The 24,893-nt window shown below is 39.1% G+C and overlaps 1 protein-coding gene across 1 annotated transcript in view; it reads right to left on the bottom strand.

Annotated features, from left to right (window-relative positions):
• COL9A1 (collagen type IX alpha 1 chain) overlaps positions 1-24,893 on the bottom strand; it is an 83,055-nt gene that overhangs the window by 46,299 nt on the left and 11,863 nt on the right. Inside the window, 13 exon segments of the mRNA XM_032340388.1 lie at positions 563-616; positions 2,059-2,115; positions 2,886-2,918; positions 3,641-3,694; positions 5,005-5,058; positions 5,895-5,918; positions 7,846-7,881; positions 8,134-8,187; positions 13,124-13,186; positions 13,310-13,345; positions 13,682-13,756; positions 15,234-15,254; positions 16,009-16,092. Of these exon segments, the coding sequence (XP_032196279.1) occupies positions 563-616; positions 2,059-2,115; positions 2,886-2,918; positions 3,641-3,694; positions 5,005-5,058; positions 5,895-5,918; positions 7,846-7,881; positions 8,134-8,187; positions 13,124-13,186; positions 13,310-13,345; positions 13,682-13,756; positions 15,234-15,254; positions 16,009-16,092 (645 nt within the window).

Raw genomic sequence — 24,893 nt, forward strand, 5'->3', positions numbered from 1 at the left:
TTGAGTTTTCTGCAAGACACCAGCCTCAATGCAAGTTGTGCTACAGATTCCGTCTTTCTATCCCGACAACTATTTAAGTCTATCATTCACTTCCAGATTATCCAAAATCTAAATTCTCTTGAAATGGAGTCAGAAACAGACAAATTATTTCAGAACTAAGATGAGAAGCTATCAGCTTTCAACCTCCTATTTGCTAGTGTCAGCGACACTTGTCATAAAATTTTACACGTGTCATAAAATTTTGTTTAGTGGAGTGGAAAAGCTAGCTGAATGATGTTTCGACTATCAAAAGCATCAAGGAAAAAATGCTGAATGTGATTGATTTCAAAAGGAAAGCAAGGGGCAGCAACACAGGAAAGAATGAAATGTCTGGTGTATTATTGTTTTTTGTAATTGAACAACATGAGAATATTGTGCTTAGTCAGGATATTGAAGCATCTACTGAAAACCTGTCAATCATCATTTGAAAAGGAATGAAAAAATATCATGCTTTCTTATTCCTTATAATATGTTGTACTACTTCCTAAACACAACTTACCCATTAAATACTCATTTTCCTTACCTTGTGACCTTGTCTTCCAGGTTCACCAATTTCTCCTTTAGCCCCTTTATGACCCTAAGAATGCATAAGTAACAATAAATAAATTAATTAAAAAATAATTCTATTGGGTTTGTTACAGAAAGTGGTCAGGAGGTTCATAAAGTGATTTGTTTCCCTAAATCTGTGTCAGTGTGCTACAAAAAAAAAGTTATGTCACAAAGAAAATGACTGCCTTCCACAACCTTAACAGTGCCATGTGTATTACATGACTGGTGTATATGGTAAATACTAGCTTTAGTTAATAGAAAAACACTGTTCTAGAATAACAAAGCTTCATTACCTGGTTCGCCCACATGATTTATCACCAGCTGATCCCCAGATCCCTCTATCTCAGACTTCCTCTCACAGTTGGGTCAAGAGCAACAAGTCTTCTCCAGCATCAGTAACCTTCTTCTCGGAGATGACAGTCCTGACTGAGCTTAGCTGGCTGTTCCCTGCTCTCTCTGTGCTGCTCCAAAAACCCTCTGCCGCCTCCTCTATACCCACCTCCTTCCTGGAGATGGAAGAAGGGCCGGTATGAGAAGGGGAGCTCCCCCGATGCACAACTTCCACCCCTTGTACACAATTATAAGTGCAAAGGGAAAGCCATAAAGGGCAGTCCCTGAAAGCTGCATAGTACGAGAAGAAATCCCTGTATCTTCTTGTCAGGCTGCCTGTTCTAAGCATATGTGTGCTTCGGGTGGTAATATGAGGCAAATGGGAAATGAACATTCTAAAATTAAGTCTGTCAGAGCTTTCACCCTCGGAGACTTCCTATTGTGAGAGTGGAGGTCTTGGAGAAAAATAAGACACCAATCCAGGACAAAATTTTCTGCAATTGTGGGAACCCACTAAAACTCACCTTAGAGAAAACCATAATTGGAAAACCAGTGCCCTGGTGCCTTTCAGATCATAGCAGAATTCCTCTGGTCTGGAATTTTCAAAATCACTTCAGACTCATAGGCTAGAGAGAAAAAGCCACTTAACCCCAACATTTGGAGGTTTTTTAATGGGAAATTTTGAAGTAATTATGATACAGAGTGAGAGAAAAACATTTTGTGGAAGTCTCTTTCCTTGGCTATGTTGCACTGTTTTCCCAATTTTTTAACTAAAATAGATTCAAATACATTATGTGTATAATTGCTCCCCAATCTTCCCCATAGGAAGCAAACTTCAGAGCCTTAATTTGGTGTTACAGCATCTCTCCAGCCAGTACATTTTTACTGGTATTTCCTCCCTGAACAATGAAAGCACTGTATAATCAAACATCCACGTCTCATGTACCTGCCAGGGGAGCCAGCTGAAGTTATAGGACTGTAGAAGGACCACAGACTAAGCCAAAGAAAAAACAAACACAGACTTGCCTAATCTTCCAAAATGGGGTCTTACACCAGAAAGGCCAGTACTTACAGGAAAGGATCTAGTTTTTTCCTATGGTTAATACTCTTGAATATAAAATACTGAAATTATTCTCTTACCCTCATGCCTGGTAAGCCTGGATATCCTGAGCGACCTGGTGGACAGGAATTGGGACACTGCGAAGGAGAGCGAGAGAGAGGTAGAGGGCATAAATTAGAGCCTCCCTTCATGACAAAATGGTACTGTTTTAGGGACTGCAGCTTCAGAATCCCAGTATAATTATATTCATTAAATAAGTCTGAATACCCCTTCTTTTCAATATTTCATTTTTAAACTCAGACATATTCCTAGCTTACAGAAAAGTACAGAGAATAGAACATGCTCTCCCCGTGTGTTCACCATCCAGATTAAATAAGTGTTAATATTTTGCCATATTTATTTCAGATTTATTAAAGAAATAAAATGTTTCCAGACCTCGTATACCAAATGTTTCCAACCTAGTGTACCACAACCTGATCCTTTTCTCTTCCCCCACCACCAGAACAGCTCTATCCTGAGGTCCACAAGCCCTTGTCAAATTGGCCAAAATTGCATTTAGTACAGTTTACCAACATCATGTGAATATTAGTCTGTAAGTAAAACAAGTCTCAGAGGGAGACATTGGACTTCTAGCTTCGGAAATTGGGGTGCTATTGTGAAAACGATGCTTTAGTCATAAAGCAAAAAAGACTTTGGAGAAACAAAAACATTTCCATAATGAAAACCACGTACAGTCTAAGTGTATACAAACCACCAGCCCACTACGGCTCTGGATTGCTCTGCTATCCAAGTAGAGTAAAACACAGAAATACAACATATTCCGGCAAGACAATTTTAAAGAGAACTCATCTAAAGATTACGTGGTCTTTGACTTAAACAGTATTTTGTTCAAAGGTAAACATCTTACCAAGGGATCTCCTTCATGAAAGCCAATTGTTCCCTAAAGTAAAGAAAATATTAAAGTTAGGAATATAGTTAAATACCCTACTCAAACCCACTAATAACAGAAAGTCCATTGGACAAAAATATAATAAATATATTTGTTCAATAGAATATAAGAGATGAATAGCAACATACAATATGCTAATATTCTAAAAACTTTGACTCATGGGAATATTCCTTTTTCAGCTCAGGTTGGGATCTCAGGATTATGAGATGAGCCCTGCCTTGGGCTCCACTCAGCGGGTGGTCTACTTGAGGATTTCTCTCCCTTTCCCTTTGCCCCCTTCCCCAAATTATATGCTTTCTCTCTCTCAAATAAACACATCTTTTAAAAAACTGAGAAGAAATAAAATATGAATTATCTCCTATCTAAACTCCTATTTTAAAAATTGCTTACTGTGTAAAGCCTTTGTAAAAATTAGTTCATTTGAAAATGTCCCTTTTATACATCCAAGTGTTAAGCATTTGAGAAATCACAAATGGCAAAAGACTTCAAATATATGAGTAAGCCATTCTCTGAAAAAAACACCTTTTAAATTATTGTTATTCCGTGACTTTTTTGGCCTAAAATTCCCATGGTCTGAATGGGTGAAAAAATTTATAGCCATTTTGGAATTTTAGAATGATTACTTGATTAACAAGTACTTCCATTTTGGGTTCTTAGGTTTCTTTAATCCTAAACTCTCAGACACAGGAAAATTCAGGCTGCAAACAACTTACACTGGGTCCTGGAGGGCCAGGGGGCCCAGGCGGTCCTCTTCTCCCAGGGTCACCCTAAGTTATTTGAAAATTGTGACACAGTGGTTATACACATGTCAAAACACAGTGCATAAGATTGGTGAGGCATGAGAGACTATTACGAGAAACCCCCACAGAGCTCAGCCATGCGTAGACCTGCCACGAAAATCGATGGGTGGCCCATAATCCAATTAGCTCCACAAAACTGGAAGGATAAAGGAGTTCCAGTCTCACCAAAGCAATAAACAAGGCAGAAGGAGATTTGGGGGGGGGGGGGGGAAATCCAGTTCTTCTCTAAAGAATGATCACTTTATTCTGAAAACAAACTGGAAACACAACATATTTTTCTAGTTGATTTACAGAGGAACTAGAACAGACAATACTGCCAGTGCCATCCAGATAATGGTAGCAAAAGGAGGCTTGCACCTGAAGCTATGGAATGGAAGGCTAATCTGTGCAATGCCAGACCCTCCCTGGTACTGTCTACCCACAGCTGTTACTTGGCCTGTCGCGTACCCTCTTGCAAATGGGATAAAAGATCAAAGATGGCTAAATTCAAATGAAAATAGATTTTGATTTGTCTTAACATCCAGAATTTACTCCTTGCATACTTATTCCTTCTTATATTTCTACTGTAAGAAGTTAAAAGCATCTTACAATTAATTTAACCTTACAACCATTTCATTTATTCATCTGTTCAGTGAATAATTTTACCAAATAGTAAGACATAGTTACTATACTGTAGTATAGTAATATACTATTACTATAGTAAGAGAAGCAAGAAGAAATATAGAACACGGGTCTCCTGTTCTCAATGCGTTTACAATTATCTATCCTCCACATAACGTCACTACTTCTCAACAATCTTGAAATATTTATTGGATAGTAACATCAAGAACTTATTACCAGCAATTTTTTCTACAGAGTTCAGCTCTTTTATTACTTAATGTTAAGTTCTGTTAGTTCAATTATAATTTAATGATCCTAACATAAATAAACATGGCAATAATTTTTCATTTCATGCAGTGAGACTAATACAAAAGACACTGGACCTTAATTCCAGCTGAGAGTCTATTAGGTGGAGGAGACACACTTTTGATTGATCACTAATTCTGGAAGTTGGGAAGAAAAGTTTAGCTGGTAACTTTGGGAAAAAAATTTAAAATCACTCTACAGAAATGAGGTAGCATTATTATCGCCGGTTCCCATCGATATTGTGATCTAGAATGAAATTCATCATTTTTTGGATTTGCAGGAGAAAGCATACAGTTAGGGCAATTTGCCTTCCAGAATGATGTCTTCTACTAAATCAGCAAATGTCTATCAAAATGCACTGCAGTACTCACAACTGGTCCAACACGGCCAAGCTCTCCAGGGAGTCCTGCTGCCCCAGGAGGACCCTGTATATACACATGCAATGGAATATTACTCAGCCATAAAAAAGAATAGGATCTTGCCATTTGCAACAAAACAGATGGACCTAGAGGGTATTATGCTAAGTGAAATAAGTCAGACAGAGAAAAACAGATACCATATGATTTCACTTGTTTGTGGAATCTAAAAAACAAAGCAAACAAAGAAGCAAACAAACAACAAAAAACCAAACTCTTAAATACAGAGAACAAACTGGTGGTTGTCAGAGGGGAGATGGGTGAGGGTATAAGGTACAGAATTCCATGATAAAAAAGTAAGTCACAGAGACAAAAAGTATAGCATAGAGAACATAGTCAATAAGATGGTAATAATACTGGTGACAAATGATGACCACACTTATTGTGGTGGGTGTGGGTGATGTATAGAATTGTATATTGGACACCTGAAATTAATATAACACTGTATGCTAATTACACTTCAATGTTTAAAAAAGTATAATTCTAAATAAAGAAAGAAAGAACATGGTGACTTATGGATATTTTTACAATCTATCATAAATGATATCAAATTTGATAAGTAACTGATTGATTTAGGAGTATCTATCTGTCCTAGCTTTGGTTTCCAGTGACACAATAATTCATCTGACCAAATTTTCATTACATAAAATGGAACAGAAATTTCTAAAATGAATAAAATTTTTTATTTAGCAGAACAGAGGTGTGTCATAGTAGCCACCTAAAGTCATGTATGTAGGACACTATAAATACCACTGGGTAGTGTCCGTTGAAGAGTTAAGCTTGGAAGCTGAGAAACTGGCCATTGTTATAGATTAGGAAGAAATAAACCAAGAGATGATACTTACAGGGGGCCCAGGAATACCACGGCCCTAAAAGGTTAAAATAGAAATTATTATGGTAAGTGATTTAAACTTAGTATAAATGCAGATAGATATAACTCAGTTCAAAAAGAAAGTATAAATTTTGTCACTAAATAAATATATGATGTTCATTCTAAAGAAAGGACTATGAATAAAGAAAAGTAAACACGGCTCTCCTTCTAAAGGAAGAAGCTTGCTTCAGCACCTCAAATATAGCTTGGACATCTAAGCTAACTGATAATACTTTTTCCAAACTTGTTTTTAAGAAAATCAAAGTAAAGAATTCATTCGTGCTTGTCTTCAGAACTTAGCATCACTCACAAAGAAGCACATCACATCCTGACAGTTTAAAGATTTTTTTTTTTTTTTGGCTGTGTTTAATAAGAAATCTGCATTAAAAGCAATACAGTGTACTGCTTTATAATGTATAATGTGTTGTTTGGAAATCCCCCCAAACATTCAGCACGGAAAGGCAGGGAGTAAAGACCAGAAACCACCCTCTTTTGACAAGTAGGACTGTTTCCAGACACCAAATCCAACAGATGAAAATAAAATGGTGTCACTCCAGAAATTTCTTACTACGGGATCCTAATCTAATATCCTGAATTTGATCTTAAAGCTAATTATTTTGTCTCCCTCTCCTTTATAATTTATCTCTATAGCAACACCAAACTGCATATAATCAAGGATTGAAATCATATCTTATTTATCCTTCTAGCCTCAATTCCTATCATAGGAACCAGTATATGCTAAACCCTAACTACATGCTTGTTGAACTTCCTATAACTGAACACCAGCTGCCTAAAATCCCTTTTTCTCTATCTTTGCTTTCCAGGTTCAATATCCCCTCATTGGGAATCCTCATTACTCCTTTCTCTCCTACATTGACTTAAATAACTTTTATTCACTGCTATCTCTGATACCGTGTTCATGTCAGCTTTTCATTCCTGTCTTCCTTTTCTAAAATATCCATATATGAATCACTTAGTGGAATCAGTGTGCACCCTGTGATAATGATGTTACGATTTCCATTATTCAGGCAGCCAAAACAAGCACGAATTTCAGATGAGCAGTATGTTTTAATAATAGGTGGGGCTTTTTCAAAGTATTTCAAGGCATTTGAAAAATTATTCCTATTTGATCAGTTTAATATGTAAATCAATTCAGGAAATAAGAGTTATGCTTAAAAATACCAAAGTAATCAATAAGTTATTTCACTATCATAGCTCTAAATGTTTGACAAATTTTAAATTTCACTCAGTTTTTTTTAAAAAGACATCTCTATAAGATGTTGAGCTCTGAATGGAAAAATATGAAGGAAAGGCCTGCAAGCTATTTCACTTCTGAAAATAGCCTCATAATGGAAAAGTTGACAGACAGTGAAATATGGCCATGAAAACAGTGCAAACAGAAAACAAAGACAAAAAATACAGATTAATGACAAGAACAAAAGAGAAATAAAGAGCAAAATAGAAAGGAAAAATAGCCTGAGAACCTAGCCCTCTTATAAATAGAAATTACAAAAATCAGCCAGAGTGGGCAATGCAGGAAAGGACTAACCAGGGAATCAGGCTGGTAATTATATCTGATGGTTACATTCCATCTGAGATAAAACCAGTTGTGAAGAAAGTGGTTTGATATTATGGTTTAAAAATCGACGATTTGGATTTGCTGTTATTATGCAAGAAATGTTTTCCATCAAGGGGATTGAAGGCGGAGTTACCTATTGGGAGACACCATCTGTAAGCAGACATATGTATTTTATACTGTGCATTTAAATTTCTCTAAAGGTTCTCTACTCATACTCAGAATGCTTACCATAGCAGATAAGTCGTGAACTCCTTTGTGATGCATATTATGCCAAAAGCTGCATTTAAACATTTCACAATGACAGGAAAAGACAGATTTTCAATTCTGTCACTTTACAGTTACTTACTGGAAATCCACGAGATCCAGGAACACCAGGTTCTCCCTAAAAATAAAAAGAGCTTCATTGTACTTAGCTTTTTGTATCATGAATATGTAAATATGTAAATTGCATAAATTTTGAAATCATTAAAACACTCCATCTTGATGTTTTTAATTTAATTCAACTAAAACACGATTTTAGTTGAAGTACATTTCCTCTGTTTCATAACTGATTTTTCAGTTGATTTGCAAACACTATAATAAAATTATACTTCAGCATCTAATACCAGTAATTAATACCAGGTGGCTAGCTTACTTTTTGTCCTCTTGGTCCAACAGAACCAGGGGATCCATCAGGTCCTGTTAATCCCTAATAAAGGAAGATGATGTTAGAACTATTATAGCATCCTTAGGCAAATAATTGCATTTTATTTATTGTACAGAATGGTTATCTTTGTATGATGTAAATATTTACAAAAAAATACTTTCCTATATTCTTATTCAAAGCTAATGTTTAACATGAAATCTGCCTGTTACTTTCTGTTGATAAATTGTATAATATTCCTAACTTCCTGCTAACAGGGTCCAATAATTTTAGTAATTTTTGTCTTTGCTTTGGAAAAATGCTGACAACAATTGTAGCTTTCTAATAGCTACATCTAATGGGACAATAGATCTTGACTTTGTCAATTACCCATGTTTAGGCACCTCCCTTACTTCAGACATATAGTAAAAATACTATATGTCTCTGTATCTCTCTAACAGTGTTTTGAGAGTTAATAAAATGTTTATTCAATAGAAATTAAAAATACTCAATCTCATTATTGCCCTATAGCCATCTAAAGCCCCCAGCCATCTTCTAGCAATAATGACTGCTTATCGATTAACTTTTAAAATAAAATGTTTGGAGCACCAGGGTGGCTCAGAGGGTTAAGCTTCTGCCTTCAGCTCAGGTCATGGTCTCAGGGTCCTGGGATCAAGCCTGCTTCCTCTCTCTCTCTGCCTGCTGCTCTGTCTACTTGTGATCTCTCTCTTTGTCAAATAAATAAATAAAACCTTTAAAATTAATTAATTAAATGTTTGAGAGCATCCATGTTTCTACTCTATTTGCCTTAGTAAAAATAACCACAATTAAGTATATATTTTCATGTGTGTCAATTAGTATGCAGAATTTGAGCCAATTATTATCAATCACATTTTATAACTATCATATTTAATATTAAATATGTTATTTAAAGCATATCCTCCAAATATTCTCAGTTTCCCTATCAGTACTTTTTTTACCATCATCCTCAATATAAAATAGATTTTAAAGCATTAATAACACTATATTGTACACCTTAATTTCCACATTTGATGAAGATGTATTTTTATTTTTTAATTTTTTCTCTACTCTTTGACACTTTTAGATATCATTTGTAATGCACTCTTGAAATTACACCTTGCCAAATACAAATATGTGTACTTGTATATATACATATACATATGTGCATGCATACATCATACATCTTACAAACTATTTATTATCAAGATGTTGAAAAAGACTCAAATGGTATTAATCGAGAAAGGGATTCCTTGCAAATATGAAAGCCCTACTTAAAAATGGATCACCAAAATCCACGTTTAATCTGTCATAGTCTACATATCACTAAAATGTTCCCATGTAATTTATATAGAAAACCAGTTCACGGGCCACCATTTTTACATTTCTCTACCTCAATCTATTTCCCTTATAACTCCAAAGGGTGAATCAAAGGAGATAGAAAAAAAATAAGTTGAAAATGTTAATTACTGGAAATTTACCAAAGAAAAATATTAAACGCAATCTACATACAAGCCCCAGCATCTTAGGTGCTGAACACCTGTAGTAATGCAATGTTCGTTTTTGATTTTGGTACACAAACCACACATCCGGAGCATTCTCTGCAGGCATGGATGGCCCACAGATTGTACAAACCTGAGAACACATCTGACTCAAGGAACCCCTAACACCCACTTCATGTAGAGACCCTCCAAAATCAACCTTGGTCAATTTCCACACATGCAACCAACGCACAGTCTTCGGTTGGTGACTGGAAAAACTGACGAGACTGGCTTGCAAGAACTACAATATAGGGTAGAGTTTCAGCTGCATAATAGTAAAGCAGAACCAGGTAAGTGGTTGAACGACACGGAAGCTGCTTCCAGGTCACTTCTCATTTAAAGTACCTTGTATAACACATGACCAATTATGTCTGTCACTAGGAAGTTCTTTGAACTAAATTGGTAATACATTTTGGTGTCAGATGTTATAGTGAACTCTGTTATGAAATAGTTATGTAAAAAACCATAAGCTCCATCAGGACAAGGACTGCATGACCATTATATTCCTGGCACACTGTCCCTGGTGTCTAACATATACTCAGTACAGAAGTACTGAATATTTAATTTAGGTTAGTCTATTAAGCAGAAGGATATTTCGCTTATCTCTCTACATCATCTTTATTCGGGTTTCAAATCCCAACGTTGCCACTTATTAGTTGTGCAACCATGACAAGCTGCTTAACTGCATAGTGCCTCAGTTTCCTCATCTGTAAAATAGACATAATATTAATATCTACCTGATATGGTAATTTTGAAAATTAAATGAGATATTACACATAAAATGCTTACAACAGTGCCTGGCAGAGTGGGCCCTGAATAAATATTAGCTATTCTTATTATCATCATTATTATATGGACAGCATTGTTATAGAGGTTGTAAAGAGTTCGCCTGAAGTACAAGACATCTTTCCTGCCCTCTGGGAGCTTAAAACCTCATTCACAAGGGGTTCTGCAAACAAAACGAATGAACAAACAAAAATCTAGATATTAACCATAAGTACTGTATTACATGGCCCCCTCACATTTCTTTGATGTCTATTTCTACTTACACTGACCTATCAGAATGACTTCTTAATAACTACTAATCATATAAACATCTGCCAGGGATAGTAGTTGTATACATCCTGAGGATGTTCTAACCTTTTTCCTCTAACAAATGGTATGGTTTAACTGTAATGCTTATATTTAATTCTAATTATTCTTCTGCCTATCTTAGATGGATGCTATAAAGAACGAATAAAATACTGTTTTCAGAGCTCACTGAGCATGTCATAGCAAATAGTGCTGATAAGAATATCTCTATTGATTATTGATAATAACACAGTTGTCCTTTGGGTGCAAAGTTATAACCAAACTCTGACTTCTCTAATTTTACATATATATATATATATATATACACACACACATATATGGATGAAATATCCCCCATTTGCATTTACACACACATAAATTCCATTTCACAATAATTCTTATCTGTCAAAAACTTGACAGAGAAAAATATTACCAGTGGCAGAAAGAATTGCTTTCATATGAATGTTTGTGAAGATAAAGTTCTGTATGGGATGATTTTGAAGCTATGCTATGCACTTTCATGCTGCTGCTTGGCAGAGAACACCAGACCTCAATAGTAATTTCCTTCCAACATTCCAACTACTCAGCTCGTGAGACTCAAGGCATAATTCTACAAGCATAGCTGCCATGAATCTTTTACATTTTCTGTCAAAAAATCTACTTCACTTAAGATAATTACCCTTTAAATCATGTTCCTTCTATAGTCTTCCAAACATCATCTGATTAACCATTTGTTAACATTACCAAAAAGTATAGCTTTGCAATAAACCAAAGAGCAGAAGACAAAGAGGTTGGAGGTTTAAGGTCCCACCATTACAGGCCGGCTTCCCTAACAAGAACAGATCATTGGCGCGCTCCTGCTTACCTAGCCCCTCTATGGTCAGGGAAAAACAAAGCAACTCTGATGCAGTTACTCATTTTTCACTATTCTCAATGTCTAGTCTCAATTTAAGGTAAAAGATGTGTTTAAAATGTCAAATGAGCCAAAGAGTACAGTAAGTCAGAATTTTGTAAGCCCCCTGGGGCTCCATGTCAGAATCTGGTGGAACCGTACCAATATTTACCAATAATTACATAATATCAATTATATATTATTTTTATGATCCATTGAATTACCCATATCATTTTTCTTGGCCAGGAATTCAGATACTAAAAATGAGCTATCACTATTTTCCTCTCTTATTTCCTCTGATTATTCACGTATTTAAGATACTCGTTTGTATCCGCATGAGACAAAACTATCTGGAAAGACAGTGAGTGTAAAAATGAAGAAATCTAGGTTTCTTTTTTCTTTTTTTTTTTTTTTTAAGATTTCACTTATTTACTTGACAGACAGAGATCACAAGTAGGCAGAGAGGCAGACAGAGAAAGAGGAGGAAGCAGGCTCTCCGCAGAGCAGAGAGGCTGATGCGGGGCTGGATCCCAGATCATGACCTGAACCAAAGGCAGAGGCTTTAACCCACTGAGCCACCCAGGCGCCCCGAAGAAATCTAGTTTCTTTCACTATCTTAGCCACTAAATAACTCTGGGTCCCTGAGGAAACTACTTGTCCTCAAAATTATTCAGTGTTCTTATCTGTGGAGAATAATATTAACCAAACTTGCCTTCCAAGTTATTGTAAGGTTAAAGGAAATAATGTTTGTGACTGCACTTGAGGAAAAAAGTTCTACACAAATGTACATTAGTATAGTTAACTTTTTGCTTAGTATAGTTAACTTTCTGTTGTAGGAAATGCTTAAAAGACTGGCACATACACAGAGGTCTTCCTACGATTCTGCAACTATAGACCACGACAAAAACTCCTTGTACTTCTAAAGATTTTTAAGCACTTTCATTTGTTTATCCAAAATTTCTGTTTAAATGGGGGAATTATTTTATAAAGCAAACCCAGTCATTGTCTTTATAATCTGGCGGTGAAAGGTAAAGAGTTTGTAGTATGTTGAGTATGCTGCAAAAGCACCACACAGAAGCCCCAGCGGCGCCCCAGGAGAATCCCAGTGGAGCCCTGCAAGATTCCTCTTCCTTCAGCATCCCCTGTGCCAGGAAGTGGGGCTGAGAGCTCAGGCAGTGAGCAAGGAATGGAGGGTTAGGGGCAGGCTCCGGGTACCCAGGAGGGTTTTCTGAGAGCAGGGAAGGCCAGCGCTGGGTGCTCTCCCCAGGGGGGCGCGAGCTATGTCCACCCTCACAAGACCCTTTGCAGAAACTGCCGCCTCCACGGCACGCGGGGAGTACAAGGCCCAGTTCAGGGCCACAGCCCTGTTTCAACGTGGATTCCCGCAGCCTGCAGGCCTTCAGCATATGGCCAGGTCTCTCCTGCCCCCACACCCATCCCCGCGCCCGCTTCCTCGGAGCGCGAGCCTGCGCCTACTCACGTCTGCACCGGGTGTGCCTGGCCTGCCGGGAGCTCCTGGCTTGCCGGGTTCTCCAGGGGGACCCTGAGCAGGGAGGGGGTGAGGCCGGGAGGGAGAAAGATCCAAAGTTGAGACTCTTGGGACTCACATGGCTGCAAACTACGTCCAGAGGAAAGAAACGAAGAGCGAATGCGCTGATCAACTTACCGGGGGGCCCGGGGGACCCTTTGGACCTCGGTCACCCTGCAGGGTAGCAGAAAAGGCAAGAGTAATCCGTGAGTGGGAGGCGCTGAGGACCCAGCTGGGAGACTCCCACGCGTGTTCACCACGCACCTCGGGGACAGGGACGGGGTAAAGCTAAATGGTGGAGATTCTTGACCAGTGGAGACAACTGGACGTGTCTACTTCATCCCTCCGGGAGTGCCCAAGCTTCTAGAGAGTATCCAACCCAGCTCTCACCCATGCCCTAGCCTGCCTCTGGACGGCGGGTGTCTGGCCCCATCAAAAACCCCATTCCGATGGAGAAAGGGTAGGAAAAGGCGGGACTAGAGGAACAGAGGACTGCAGATAGAGACTTACGTCGATGCCATCGATGCCTGGAACTCCAGGGGGACCCGGGGGCCCGGGGGGACCCTGCTGGCCCGGGGGACCTCTCTGACAAAAACAGCACACACGGGTTAATGGAGCACATTGGGCAGCAAGGAGAAACGTCATGTCCTAAGGCCCCCACCTCCACCCGGTAAGGACACTTCCCTTTGGAGGACAGAGTCTTGAAATCCGGAAAGAGTATGAAACTCCCAAACCACCCCAGGTTTCTTTGATTCCGCCACATTCTGAATAAGGCTCACTAGTGTGGTTAGAGCATAATCTAGGCCCTAAGATGGGCGCTGGGGTCACAGGGACTCACCCCTAGAGGGACCATTAAACCAAAAGGTGGGTCTTGAAGAAGGGAGGGTTTGACGCCTCTTTTTTTTTTTTTTTTTTTTTTTAAAGGAACTTAGTAATGAAAATGGTGGCCATTCATCTCACGGTTTGATCAGCAACAGAGGGTGTTTTGGCTAAAATGGAACAGCTCAGAACCGAGGTGCTCCAACCCAGATGGATTTCAGGATCGTTTTGTAAAACTTTCTACATCCAGGAGAAATCAGGGAGAAATACTGGAGGAAAACTGGGGAGGATTGGGGCAAAAGAGTTTTGAAACCCAGGGAGGGCCTGGCCTCATTTCGATTTACCTGCATTGACACTCTCTTGCATAAGGTCTTTGCGCCTCCTTCTAAAACTACACCAAATTTCAGACTGACCCTAGGGTATTACCGCTTTTATCGCTTGCAAACAGCTAAGCTTTGATGGTGCTAGAGGGAATACTGGCGACTGAAAATAGTGTGACCATGTGGCTTAGGGAATGTGAGATTTTATTTTTCTCTCTCTCTCTTCTAATTTAAAAAAAGAAAAAAAAGTGGGGGGAGCTTCTTTCATCAAGGAAACTTTGTTTTTGTAAACTCCAATGACCAGACAGGTTACAATGGGGTCTTTGTAAGTGAAACCTCAAACCGCCACTGGGCTCACCCGCCCCCGCCTGGTCCTCTCCCGCGCGGGAGGGAAGAGACGCTGGAGCCTTCGGGAAATTGCTGAAATTTTGACTGATGCCAACCAAGGCCGCCGGCTTCCAATCCCAGAGCGGCGGGCACAGCTAGCGGGGGCTGGCGGTTTAATGCTGCCACGGTGGGCTGGTGGAGCTGACAGGCAGCTTCAGCGCCGCTAGTCTGAATTCCCGCCTCCTCCAGAAAGGCCTGCTCTTGAATGCAACCAGGAGTGGCTGGGTGGGGGAGTTAAGCAACGCGGTAAACCGCCCAAATTTAGTGGCCGGTCCCCAGTCACTAGTGGCCTTCACAACCTCAGTCTGCAGTTTGGAGGCCCAGGTGGGGAAGGAGATGCCTTTCCCGAACTAAGGGTCATCTAGGGTCCCCGACTCCAACAGTACTCGCTGCAGGTGCTCAGGGCTGGAGGGAGGACACCGCTGCAGAGCCCCGGGAAGGCTCTGCGCCTTCCCCCACAGCTCCCGCGATGGCTGTTCCTCCACTTTTCCCTAGGTGCTTTGGAAAAATGCAAGCACTTCTTGCCCTCCGCTTACCTGGTCGGTGGTCTCGCTGGGCTGGAGAAGAAAGGACAGGGAGAAAGTGAGAAGGCTGTCCCCACCCCCCTCACTCGCGCACAACTTACTTGAGCCATGCACAAGCAGAGCCCAGACAGCAGCAGTCGCAGCCCTAGGGCCCCTCGATCCCGCGCCGTCCAGGCCATGCCCGCCACCCTCCGCTAATCCCCTGGACGGACTCTGCCTCCTGCCGCCCCGCTAGGCTTCCGGACCCGTCACACACATAAAGTGGCTCTTCTCCCCCGCAAAAAGTGCCCCCGGGAGTAGTCAGTCTTTGCAAAGGTGCCCAGCCAGGAGGCGTACGTTCCTCCTGTTTATGAATGGCCCTGGAGAGGGTCCTGGGGATTGGAGGAGAGCTAGCGGGCTGGAGGACGGATAGAATGACAACAGTCCCCCTTAACCCTTTCTCCGCCGACACACAGGCAAGACCCGAAAGCGCACCTCTGCCTCTCCACCCAAGTGTAGTCTCTCGCTGTCCACTGTGGGTGGCAAATGGACAGCCAGGGTTCTCGGGGAGATGTTTGGGGGACGAGCAGTGAGGAGCCACCCAAGGTGGGACCAGACACCCAGAGGTGATTTCTACTTGCCAGGCTGTGGAAGTGGCAAGCACAGGTGGCACCTGTGCTTCCTTCATATCTATCTGGTTCCTACAGTAAAGCCTGAACTCTAGAAGAGTGAGGAGGTGGGGAGTTTATGGAGCTGGTGGGAGGTAGGCTAGGTGGAAGTGTCCTTTGCAGGTGGTCAACGGACTCACAGTTATTCGGACTGGCAGCTCATGGCAAGTTTCTCTCCTGGGACGTAGTGGGTCACAATGGATCAGCATCCACTGAAGTTCAAACTGGGGAAAGACAGCAGACAGTCCATTCAGATTCTTTTGGAGGACAGAAGCACGTCATTTAAGCGAGAGATAAATTTGTAAGTGTGGTCCAGTTGTTAAGTGACCGGAGATCAGTTTGAATTGGTTGACTTCGAAGGATCCGTACTCTTGTTCCTTGAATACAGATTTAACAATGGAAGTGGGCTGGAAGCCCTTCCCAGGTTTCTGTGATGATTGAATGTAGAAGTCTAGCTCTGTAGTGCTCCAGCGCAGCCCTTGGCAGGAACAGACCCCTGGCACCGACTTTCCATTTCTGTCCTTCCACATCCTCAAGATGCAGATTCTATCAAAATGAAGCCCTGTGAGGACAAGGAACTGGCCAAGTCACAAGCCAGTGTGAGGGTCTAGATTGGAACCCAGGCCTACTGAACTTCACAGAGAACATATGCACTAAGAGTTTACATGAGAAAAGATTAGAGACAGAGACAGCCAAAGAGGTGGCACCTAGGAGGAAAGGAGAGGAAAGAAAATCCAGCCCTACAAGAAATTTGCATGCTAGAGAAGACATTCTCCATGGAGTATTCACAGCTTAAAATGGAAACAGAAAGGACTAGAAATGGAGGGAATGAGAGGGAAATCTAGAACTCAGGGGAAAAAACAAGAGAATAGAAAACATTTGAATTTGGTATTATCTCATTCATTGGTTGAAGAAATATAAGGTTTTCAGACACTTGAAATCCAAATGTGCCCTGACAAGTTCTTACATTTTAACAGGGTTAAGAGAGAAAGAAGGGAACAGGAGAGAAACATTACAATGCAAGAGTGACCAGGTCTGAAGCTGAAGACTTCAGGTGACAAGGTTAAAAAAAAAAAAAAAAAAAAGATAAACACTACCCAGCACCTCCATTCTGGCCCATATTCTTAAATTGAGAAAATTCCTTGCTAGTCATCTCAAATCAGATCTGTATTTCTTGGTCAGTTGATTCTTGTGGCATTACACAAATGTCTAATTAAGTATCAAGGTCCCAAATCTAAACCATTATGTGTTTTCTTTCATCTACTAGTGATTTACACTTCATCCCACCTGCCAAAAGATCTCTAGATCTGCTGGATCTAGCATTAAGTTAGATACATTTTTTTCCATTTTTATGGAAACATCCAGAATTGAGCTTACTGAAGGAAAGATCAGATTTGGAGAGGATGAAGGAAGAACTCCTTCCCTTCTGCCCGTAATGAAGGGAAGTCAAACAAGGGAAGTTTTTCATTTTATAAAGGGGTGAAAATGAGACACTCGGCTGTCAGATTCCTGCATTTGTATCTCTTCTTAGATGATTCTAACTGTCCTGGTTGCTCTCAACCCTACCATGGCTCTTTTCCAGAAAACATGGATATCTGGAAAAATGAGGTAAGTGGGATGAAAAGAAAGTGAACAGCTAAACCAAGATATATTTTAAGATGGACAGTTCTCTATAAATTGTATGAAAATTGTGTATTCGTGGTATGAATTATTTAACAATAGTATACTGACATCCTACAAAAGAACTGCTTTTCAAGCCACACAATTATCTTAGAGTTAAGCACATCACTTTGTCAAATACTTTATCTTTATTAGAGTAGTCTCATTTGCTTGGGAAGGATTTTACTTCAGTTTTGTTCTTAACTGAAGTGGAAATTTTAATAAGAAGATAAAAGAATGGGACAGCCTTCTCCTTCATGACTACTAAATACCTAGCTGTGCCTCAGACAACACTTTGAAGCTGTCCACACATGAGTAAAGTGGGGCAAAGCGGTGAAATCACTTGCCACAAATCACACAGCTAGTAAAAGACAGAGCTGGTATTCCAAATGGGCCTAATCGTAAAAGAAGGGCTTTCTCTAACTCCTCTACTTAGCCTCCCCGAAGAATAATCCATCTCCAGAAAGAGCCATCATTTTCTAAGCCAGTAACCAAGGAATTTGGTGATTGAACATTTGTATTAAAGATGAATAGAAAAGAATGATCTAGAAATTAAAACTTTGTAAGCTTACGTCCAACATCTGCTAGAAAACTTCAAAACAAGACTAAGGAACTTCCCTAAGAAGCTAGACCTCTCCCTGCTTGCATGAGTATTATGCATATACATCCAAAAGCAAATTTCTAATGCTTCTTCAAAAACTGACAACTAATTCTATAGGCAGATACATATACCTGTGTATATGTATAATAACGTATCAAATAAGAAAGAGGGCTATAATTCTTGTTCTTCAATGATTAGATAAAAATATTACTGGAATAAGAGAAAGTATCTCCCCCCCAACTCTCAAAATAAGAAAGACCATTCATATATTTTATTCACTAAGTCCTTTGTGAATTGGAAATTCACACTAGGCATGCATTGCATATGTTTGATATTTTGATTCTCAAAAAAATTCATAGCCTAATCATCTTGAGAAACTTTAATTGTATGGCTAACCAGAAAACCTATATCCTTTGTTTAGATATTTCATTAAAGTTACTTATTGTAAATGCAAAGTAATTCATTAAGCTGTTTTCAGAAAAATGTAATTCTCTCTGGATAAATGGGTACACCTGCTTAAATATGCAAGATGCAATTGTGGCACAGGATAATGGGGGAGTGAAATGTAATTCATCTGTGAATACAGACTGGGTTGTTCAGAGTGCCACATAGATCAAAGGTTTCTGCACACATCTGTGCATCCACATAAACACCACCTACGCACTAATAATCATCTATACAACAACATTTTTTTGGCATGCAATATGAATTCCAATTTGCATGTTAATTATTTTGAAGGAGGATTGGCAGAGTTCCTTACTGAAAGTCACTTTCATTACACATCTAAAATGCTGATTTCCACACGTCTCTCATCTTCGTACCTGGAATCACTGTTCTCTTTGAATACCCACTGACAAAATATATGTGACGAATATTTTAATTTAGTCCTTCAGTTAACATTTTTGAAGTCCTGATATAAGCCATGCGCTAGGGAAATATTCTAGGGAAACCAAAGATAGTCTCCTCCCCCTAATGAGTTTATAGTTTGTAAGACTTGAGAAAAATACAAATAGAGAAATAAGAAAGTTTTTTTTTTTAATCAGTTAAACAGAATGCCCTAGCACAATTCATTCTTCTCAACATAAAATACATCACCATTGTCTCAGGAAGAACTGACTTGTGTGACTGTAAGATGCCTGATGTCATCCAGATTTGGCATTATCCAGTTCTTTCCTATAGAACATTCATTAAGGTATAATTCTATCCCCTAAGCCAGAGTAGTGTCCAGCAGACAACACATTGGAACAAGGAATTTTGGCACCAACTCTCTACTCTTCTAATAGCACTAGTGATTTCTACTTATTTTTCTAGGTTGTTGAGAAAAATTAATAAGGTATTTAAGCTTTTCATAAAAATTAAGCAAAACTAATGGCAGACAACTGTCTTTTCCTCCTGAGAGAATTCTAATGGCAACCTGTAGAACTTGGTTCAGTATTAATGAGAATAGCACAAGACTTGATTTTTTTGCATACTGAATTATGTTTAAATTTTACAAGTATAAAATACCTAACAACTAGCTCTTCAAAGATAAGTTTTTTTAAACAGGAGCAATGTTTCATTAAGTTTTTGTCTACTCAGTAGCAACAAAGATTTAAAGAAATACTTGAACTCTGAGATCTCGTTTTTCTTTTCAGTTTATGCCAAAGTGTCGGTTTCTAGCATCATGAGGGACCTCCTCCAAGTGAGGCTTCCTAGTTGCCAAGCAGGAGGCCCTGAGCTGCCCTGAAATCAGAAATTTCCCCGACTCTCTGTAGACTGGGCTCTGCCGTTCCAGACATAGTGCTAAGAATTGTCATTAACTATGAGCAGGTGGCAGTCTTCTGAACCAGTCCAAGGGCAGAGGCAGAACAGTGAGAGGAAAGAGCAGCGGACTTAGAGTTAGCAGACCTGGCCTGTAGTACTTTGTTCATCTTTTTATCCAGTGTATCTTTACATAACACACTCATGCACTTTGAGCTAGAAACTATGGAAGACACAAAAATGTTTAGTACGTAGGGCATCATCCAGGCCAAAAACTGCTTTTGACGGTGTATAGTACTGAAGTTGATGTACGACGTGGCTAAGGTCATCAGCAAGAGGATCTTCTAACCTGTAGCATGTGAGAGACGCCCTACAGAGCAGTTGAGATGCCCGTAAGCAGAGACATGGAAGGTAAAGGTAGAGTTCTGAAGAGAAGAGGTAACAGGAACACAGCACAAGAGGAGGAGGTTTTGTGTACAGAAGGGATTCGATTCTCTGTGGCAAACAGCAGACATTAGATGTTTCTGTCTTTTGAATTCTAAGCTAAGGAATTTGAGTAGCACTGGATAGCTAGTTAGTGGACCATCATCAAAGATGTTTCTGCACCAGGGATGTGGATGGGCAAAGGTGGCCTAATTTAATAGGGCACTTCCAGGGGATTCATGTGGCAATAAATGCCTGATCCTTCGAGTCAGAAAGAGGCTACTTTAGTAGTGCATAAAGGAATGTTACACCTTGAGCCATGGTGAAGCATCCTCAGCTATGTGAACATTTAAAAAAAAAAAAAAATCATCCTCTCATGCCACATCCCCCTTCAGATGCCATCCCAAAACCTTTCCAACTGAATTTCACTCCCAATACTCCAATAGGTCTTTTCTCAAAACCCCTCTCTTGGGTTTCTGAATCCAGTATCAAATCTCAGCCCTCATCTAATCTGAACTGTCCACAACATTTGAGTGAGTTGACCATTCTATCCTCCTTAAAATTCTATTTCCCTTGACTTTCAGGGCACCAAAATCTCCTGATTCTCTCTGATATCACAGGCTACGCTTTCTGGTCTCTTCGGCCAAATCTCCCTCATCTCGGCAACCTTTAAATGTTGGTTGATTCACAGTTCAGTTCTAGAATTTATCGACTGCATTCATCGCTCAGTGATTCATCTCACTGCATGGCTTTAAATACCACATATGTGCTGACAACTCCTAGAGTTCTGTTGAACACAGAAGAACATAACTAACTGCTTCCTCAACATCTTCTCTTAGGTGCCTTAAGGGTGATCAAAATCCTGGCCGAACGTGCACCCAAATGTTTATAGCAGCAATGTCCACAATAGCCAAACTATGGAAAGAACCTAGATGTCCATCAACAGATGAATGGATAAAGAAGATGTGGTATATATACACAATGGAATACTATGCAGCCATCAAAAGAAATGAAATTTTGCCATTTGCAACGACGTGGATGGAACTAGAGCGTATCATGCTTAGCGAAAAAAGTTAATCGGAGAAAGACAACTATCATATGATCTTCCTGATATGAGGAAGTGGAGATGCAACGCGGGGTGGGGGTAAGAAAAGAATAAATGAAACAAGCTGGGATCGGGAGGGAGACAAACCATAAGAGACTCTTAATGTCACAAAAAAACTGAGGGGGGCCAGGGGGAGGGGGGGTAGGGAGAGGGTGGTGTGGTTATGGACATTGGGGATGGTATGTGCTATTGTGAATGCTGTGAAATGTGTAAATCTGGCAATTCACAGACCTGTACCCCTGGGGCTAATAATACATTATAAGTTTATAAAAAATTTTTAAAAAAAGAGTGAACTTTCACAACATTTTACTAAAAATAACTTAGTTCTTAACAACTTAATTCTAGCAACTTACTTCTCTTTTACTAAGAGAAGTCCTCCAAGTAAGCATCATTTTTACAGAGCGAAAGCTGAATTCTAGGTTTGCATTACTGTAATATTTGATTCTAAAGGAACCATAAGCTTATTTTTAGAATCTTATGAATAAGCCCATCAAAATGGAGACAGATTTGGCAAAATTTTAACACGGATTCATGTTTCTTTTTATATTATCTTGTCTGGAACTTTCTTCAAGCTGCAAAACCTTATTATTGTGATAATAAAAGATTGTTCGAATAAAAAAAAAAAATCCTGGCCGAACTTGGATATTCCAAACCAATGCTTGATAGTCTCAGTGACACCCGTTCTTCCCATCATCTTTCCCGTCTCAGTAAATGGTAACCATATAATTCTGATTAATCCGTCTAAAAATATTGGTGCCACTCTTGATTTTGTTTTCTCTTACACTTCAGATCTGTTTACTTTATCCTCAAAATGGGTCAGGATCTGACCACCTGGTACCATCTCCATTACTACTGCCCCCTTCCAAACCAAGACCAGCCCCTGCCTGAGTTATTGCAGTGGTCTCTAAAGGTCTCCTTTTATTGTGCCCCTAAGTGTTCTGTCCTCTCCTCCTACATTATATTGCCAAAACAGGAGCCAAGGAGATATTTTCCAAAAAACGAGAACATATTACTTGTCCGTCCAAACCCATCAAAGAGTTCCCCATCTTACACAGCATGAAAGCCAAAGCGCTAACACAACTTCCCCACCCTCACTTCATCTGGTTACCTCTCCAGGCCCATTGGCGACTTCTCTCAGTCTCACTCCAGGTCTCCATGCCTTCCTCAAACATAGCAGACAGTACCAACATCAGTCCCTTTTCACTCCATATTCTCTCTTTCTAGAACCCTCCTCCCTCAGAGAACAACATACTAATACCCACAGCCCTTGCAGGTTTCTATTAAAATGTTCTTTTCTCAGTGAAGCCCTCTCTCCAGGCATCCAGCTTCCTGCTTCATTTCTCTCCACAGTATTCATGAACACCAGGCATACTATATACGTTCACTAATCTATCCATTTGCGTCTACCTCCTCTCCCCAGAATGAACATAAACTCCACTGGAGCTTTAATTTCTGCCTATAATGTAACAGATGTTTAATAAATAGTTATCAAATGTTAATTAATGAATATATAAAAATGCAATGAAATATAGTGAACTACGAATTGATAATATTTATCAATTGATAGTATTGACTTTTGACCTTCCCCTCTCTGGGTTTCAATTTCTTCACATGTAAACTTAGAGGTTTAGAGTAGATAACAATCAAAGTTTCCTCTAGATTTAAGAGTCCATGATTCCGTTGATACCACACCGTAACCAAAGAAACCAAACACACAGAATAACACAAAGAGGAGGAATGATAATATTGAATTAATCTCCTGACTTACAACCATCCAGTCTACATAACAAAGATTTCTTTATGATTTTAGCCCATATACACTTTAATAGAAATAGAAAAACTAATATCACTGGCTTTTTTTTTATTGCAACAGTATGAGCATAGCTGAGGCCAATAAAAAATTTTAGTGTTTTCAATTTTCCACTAAAAGTAAGTTTGACCGTCATTTTGTTTATATTCTAGTTATCCATAATCCCTTCCTTTGATTATAGCCCCTCCTACGTTAGCAGATTTTTTTTTCCTGTGTGCTTGTCATTTCATTGCCACCTAGTGGAAAATCCAGCTGATATTGTTAATATGGTTTACAATGCAGCCGACTAGATTTTATCTCCAAAAAATTGTCTTCACAGTCAGTATTCAAAAATATTCCATCAAATCACGCCAAAGTGTTATAAAGAGAATTTCCTGAGGTTATGTATACATAACATATTTCTTTTGTATTTATTTCATACTTACATGTGAAAGAGTGTTTGTAAAAGGTGTATTCGTCAAAAAAAAACAACTTAATAAGCAAACCTAATAGTTTAGCTATTATGCATAGCAGAGAGTATGCATTTCTTAAACCACTGAAAAATAACTTTTCTACAATATTTCTTAAATACCAAAAAGAATATTAACTACAACCTCATAGTTGATTTTCCATTTTATCATTTATGAAACTTACACTCTTTCTGTCTGTGGAGATTTGTGATTTAATTCTATGGAAGAGAAAAAAGGACAGATAACTTCTCTATCACTAGTTTTGACAGTTCTTTCTATCTGCTCTCACATTTTCTCTGAATTTAACAACAAAGAGTGGCACTCTTGAAATATACTTTTAAAGATACTCTATCTTCTGATTATTTTCCACATTGGCTTATTTTGAATAAGCATAGGTAAAAAAGAAAAAGGTTTTGAAAAACCATGTATTTGTAAGGCCACATAAACGTGTATCCTGCTTTAAGCCCAAACCCCTAGTGTACATCCCTGAAAAAGGAGAAAGGCTAACTTTGTTTTCTAATAGAGCTGTACCAAATAACTCTCCTAGGCAATCATGCTGACAACAAACAATAAAGAACCTGTCATAAAATAACATGTTTTTATGGTATGCTGCCAGAAAACTGAGCTTTGCAGTGGGATAAATGGCACCATCCTAAAATATGGGCACAAAGGAGAATAGGAAATATGGGATTTATTGCTTTAAAATCAAACTAACAATGTATTACAGCAGTACATTGGGAAAAAATATAAAATGCTCTGAGCCCACTAAATAACCATGAATGATGAGAAGGTGTTTGAGTTGTAGATCACGTGAGGAGCTATACTGCAAGCTTTATGAAAAACCTCTTGAAATTGGTTTCCTTCTCCAATTTAGAAAAGGGAAAGGTACACAAGATAGGATAGATATGAGAAAATCACAAACAAGTACAATATAAATGAGTCTTTCAGCATTAGTGCTCCATCAAATGTTGTTTTCAATTGCATTTTTTATTATGTAGTTCCTAGGGCTACCTTTTGACATTTGTTAATACCTTTAGAAGGGATGTTTGCTTTTGATTTATTTGCTAAAGAAAAGCCAGTGTTAATCCCGAGAAAAGTATTCAATTAATCTAGAATGTCAAAGATTAGAATGAATCCAATTTCATGGAGAAAAACTGAAAAATATACTCTTCCTTATTGTTTTTACATTAGTGGCACAGTTCACTCCAATATAAAATTTCTCACGCATTAATATGGAC

This window comes from Mustela erminea, chromosome 4, assembly GCF_009829155.1.
Source record: "Mustela erminea isolate mMusErm1 chromosome 4, mMusErm1.Pri, whole genome shotgun sequence".
Lineage (NCBI taxonomy): Eukaryota > Metazoa > Chordata > Mammalia > Carnivora > Mustelidae > Mustela > Mustela erminea.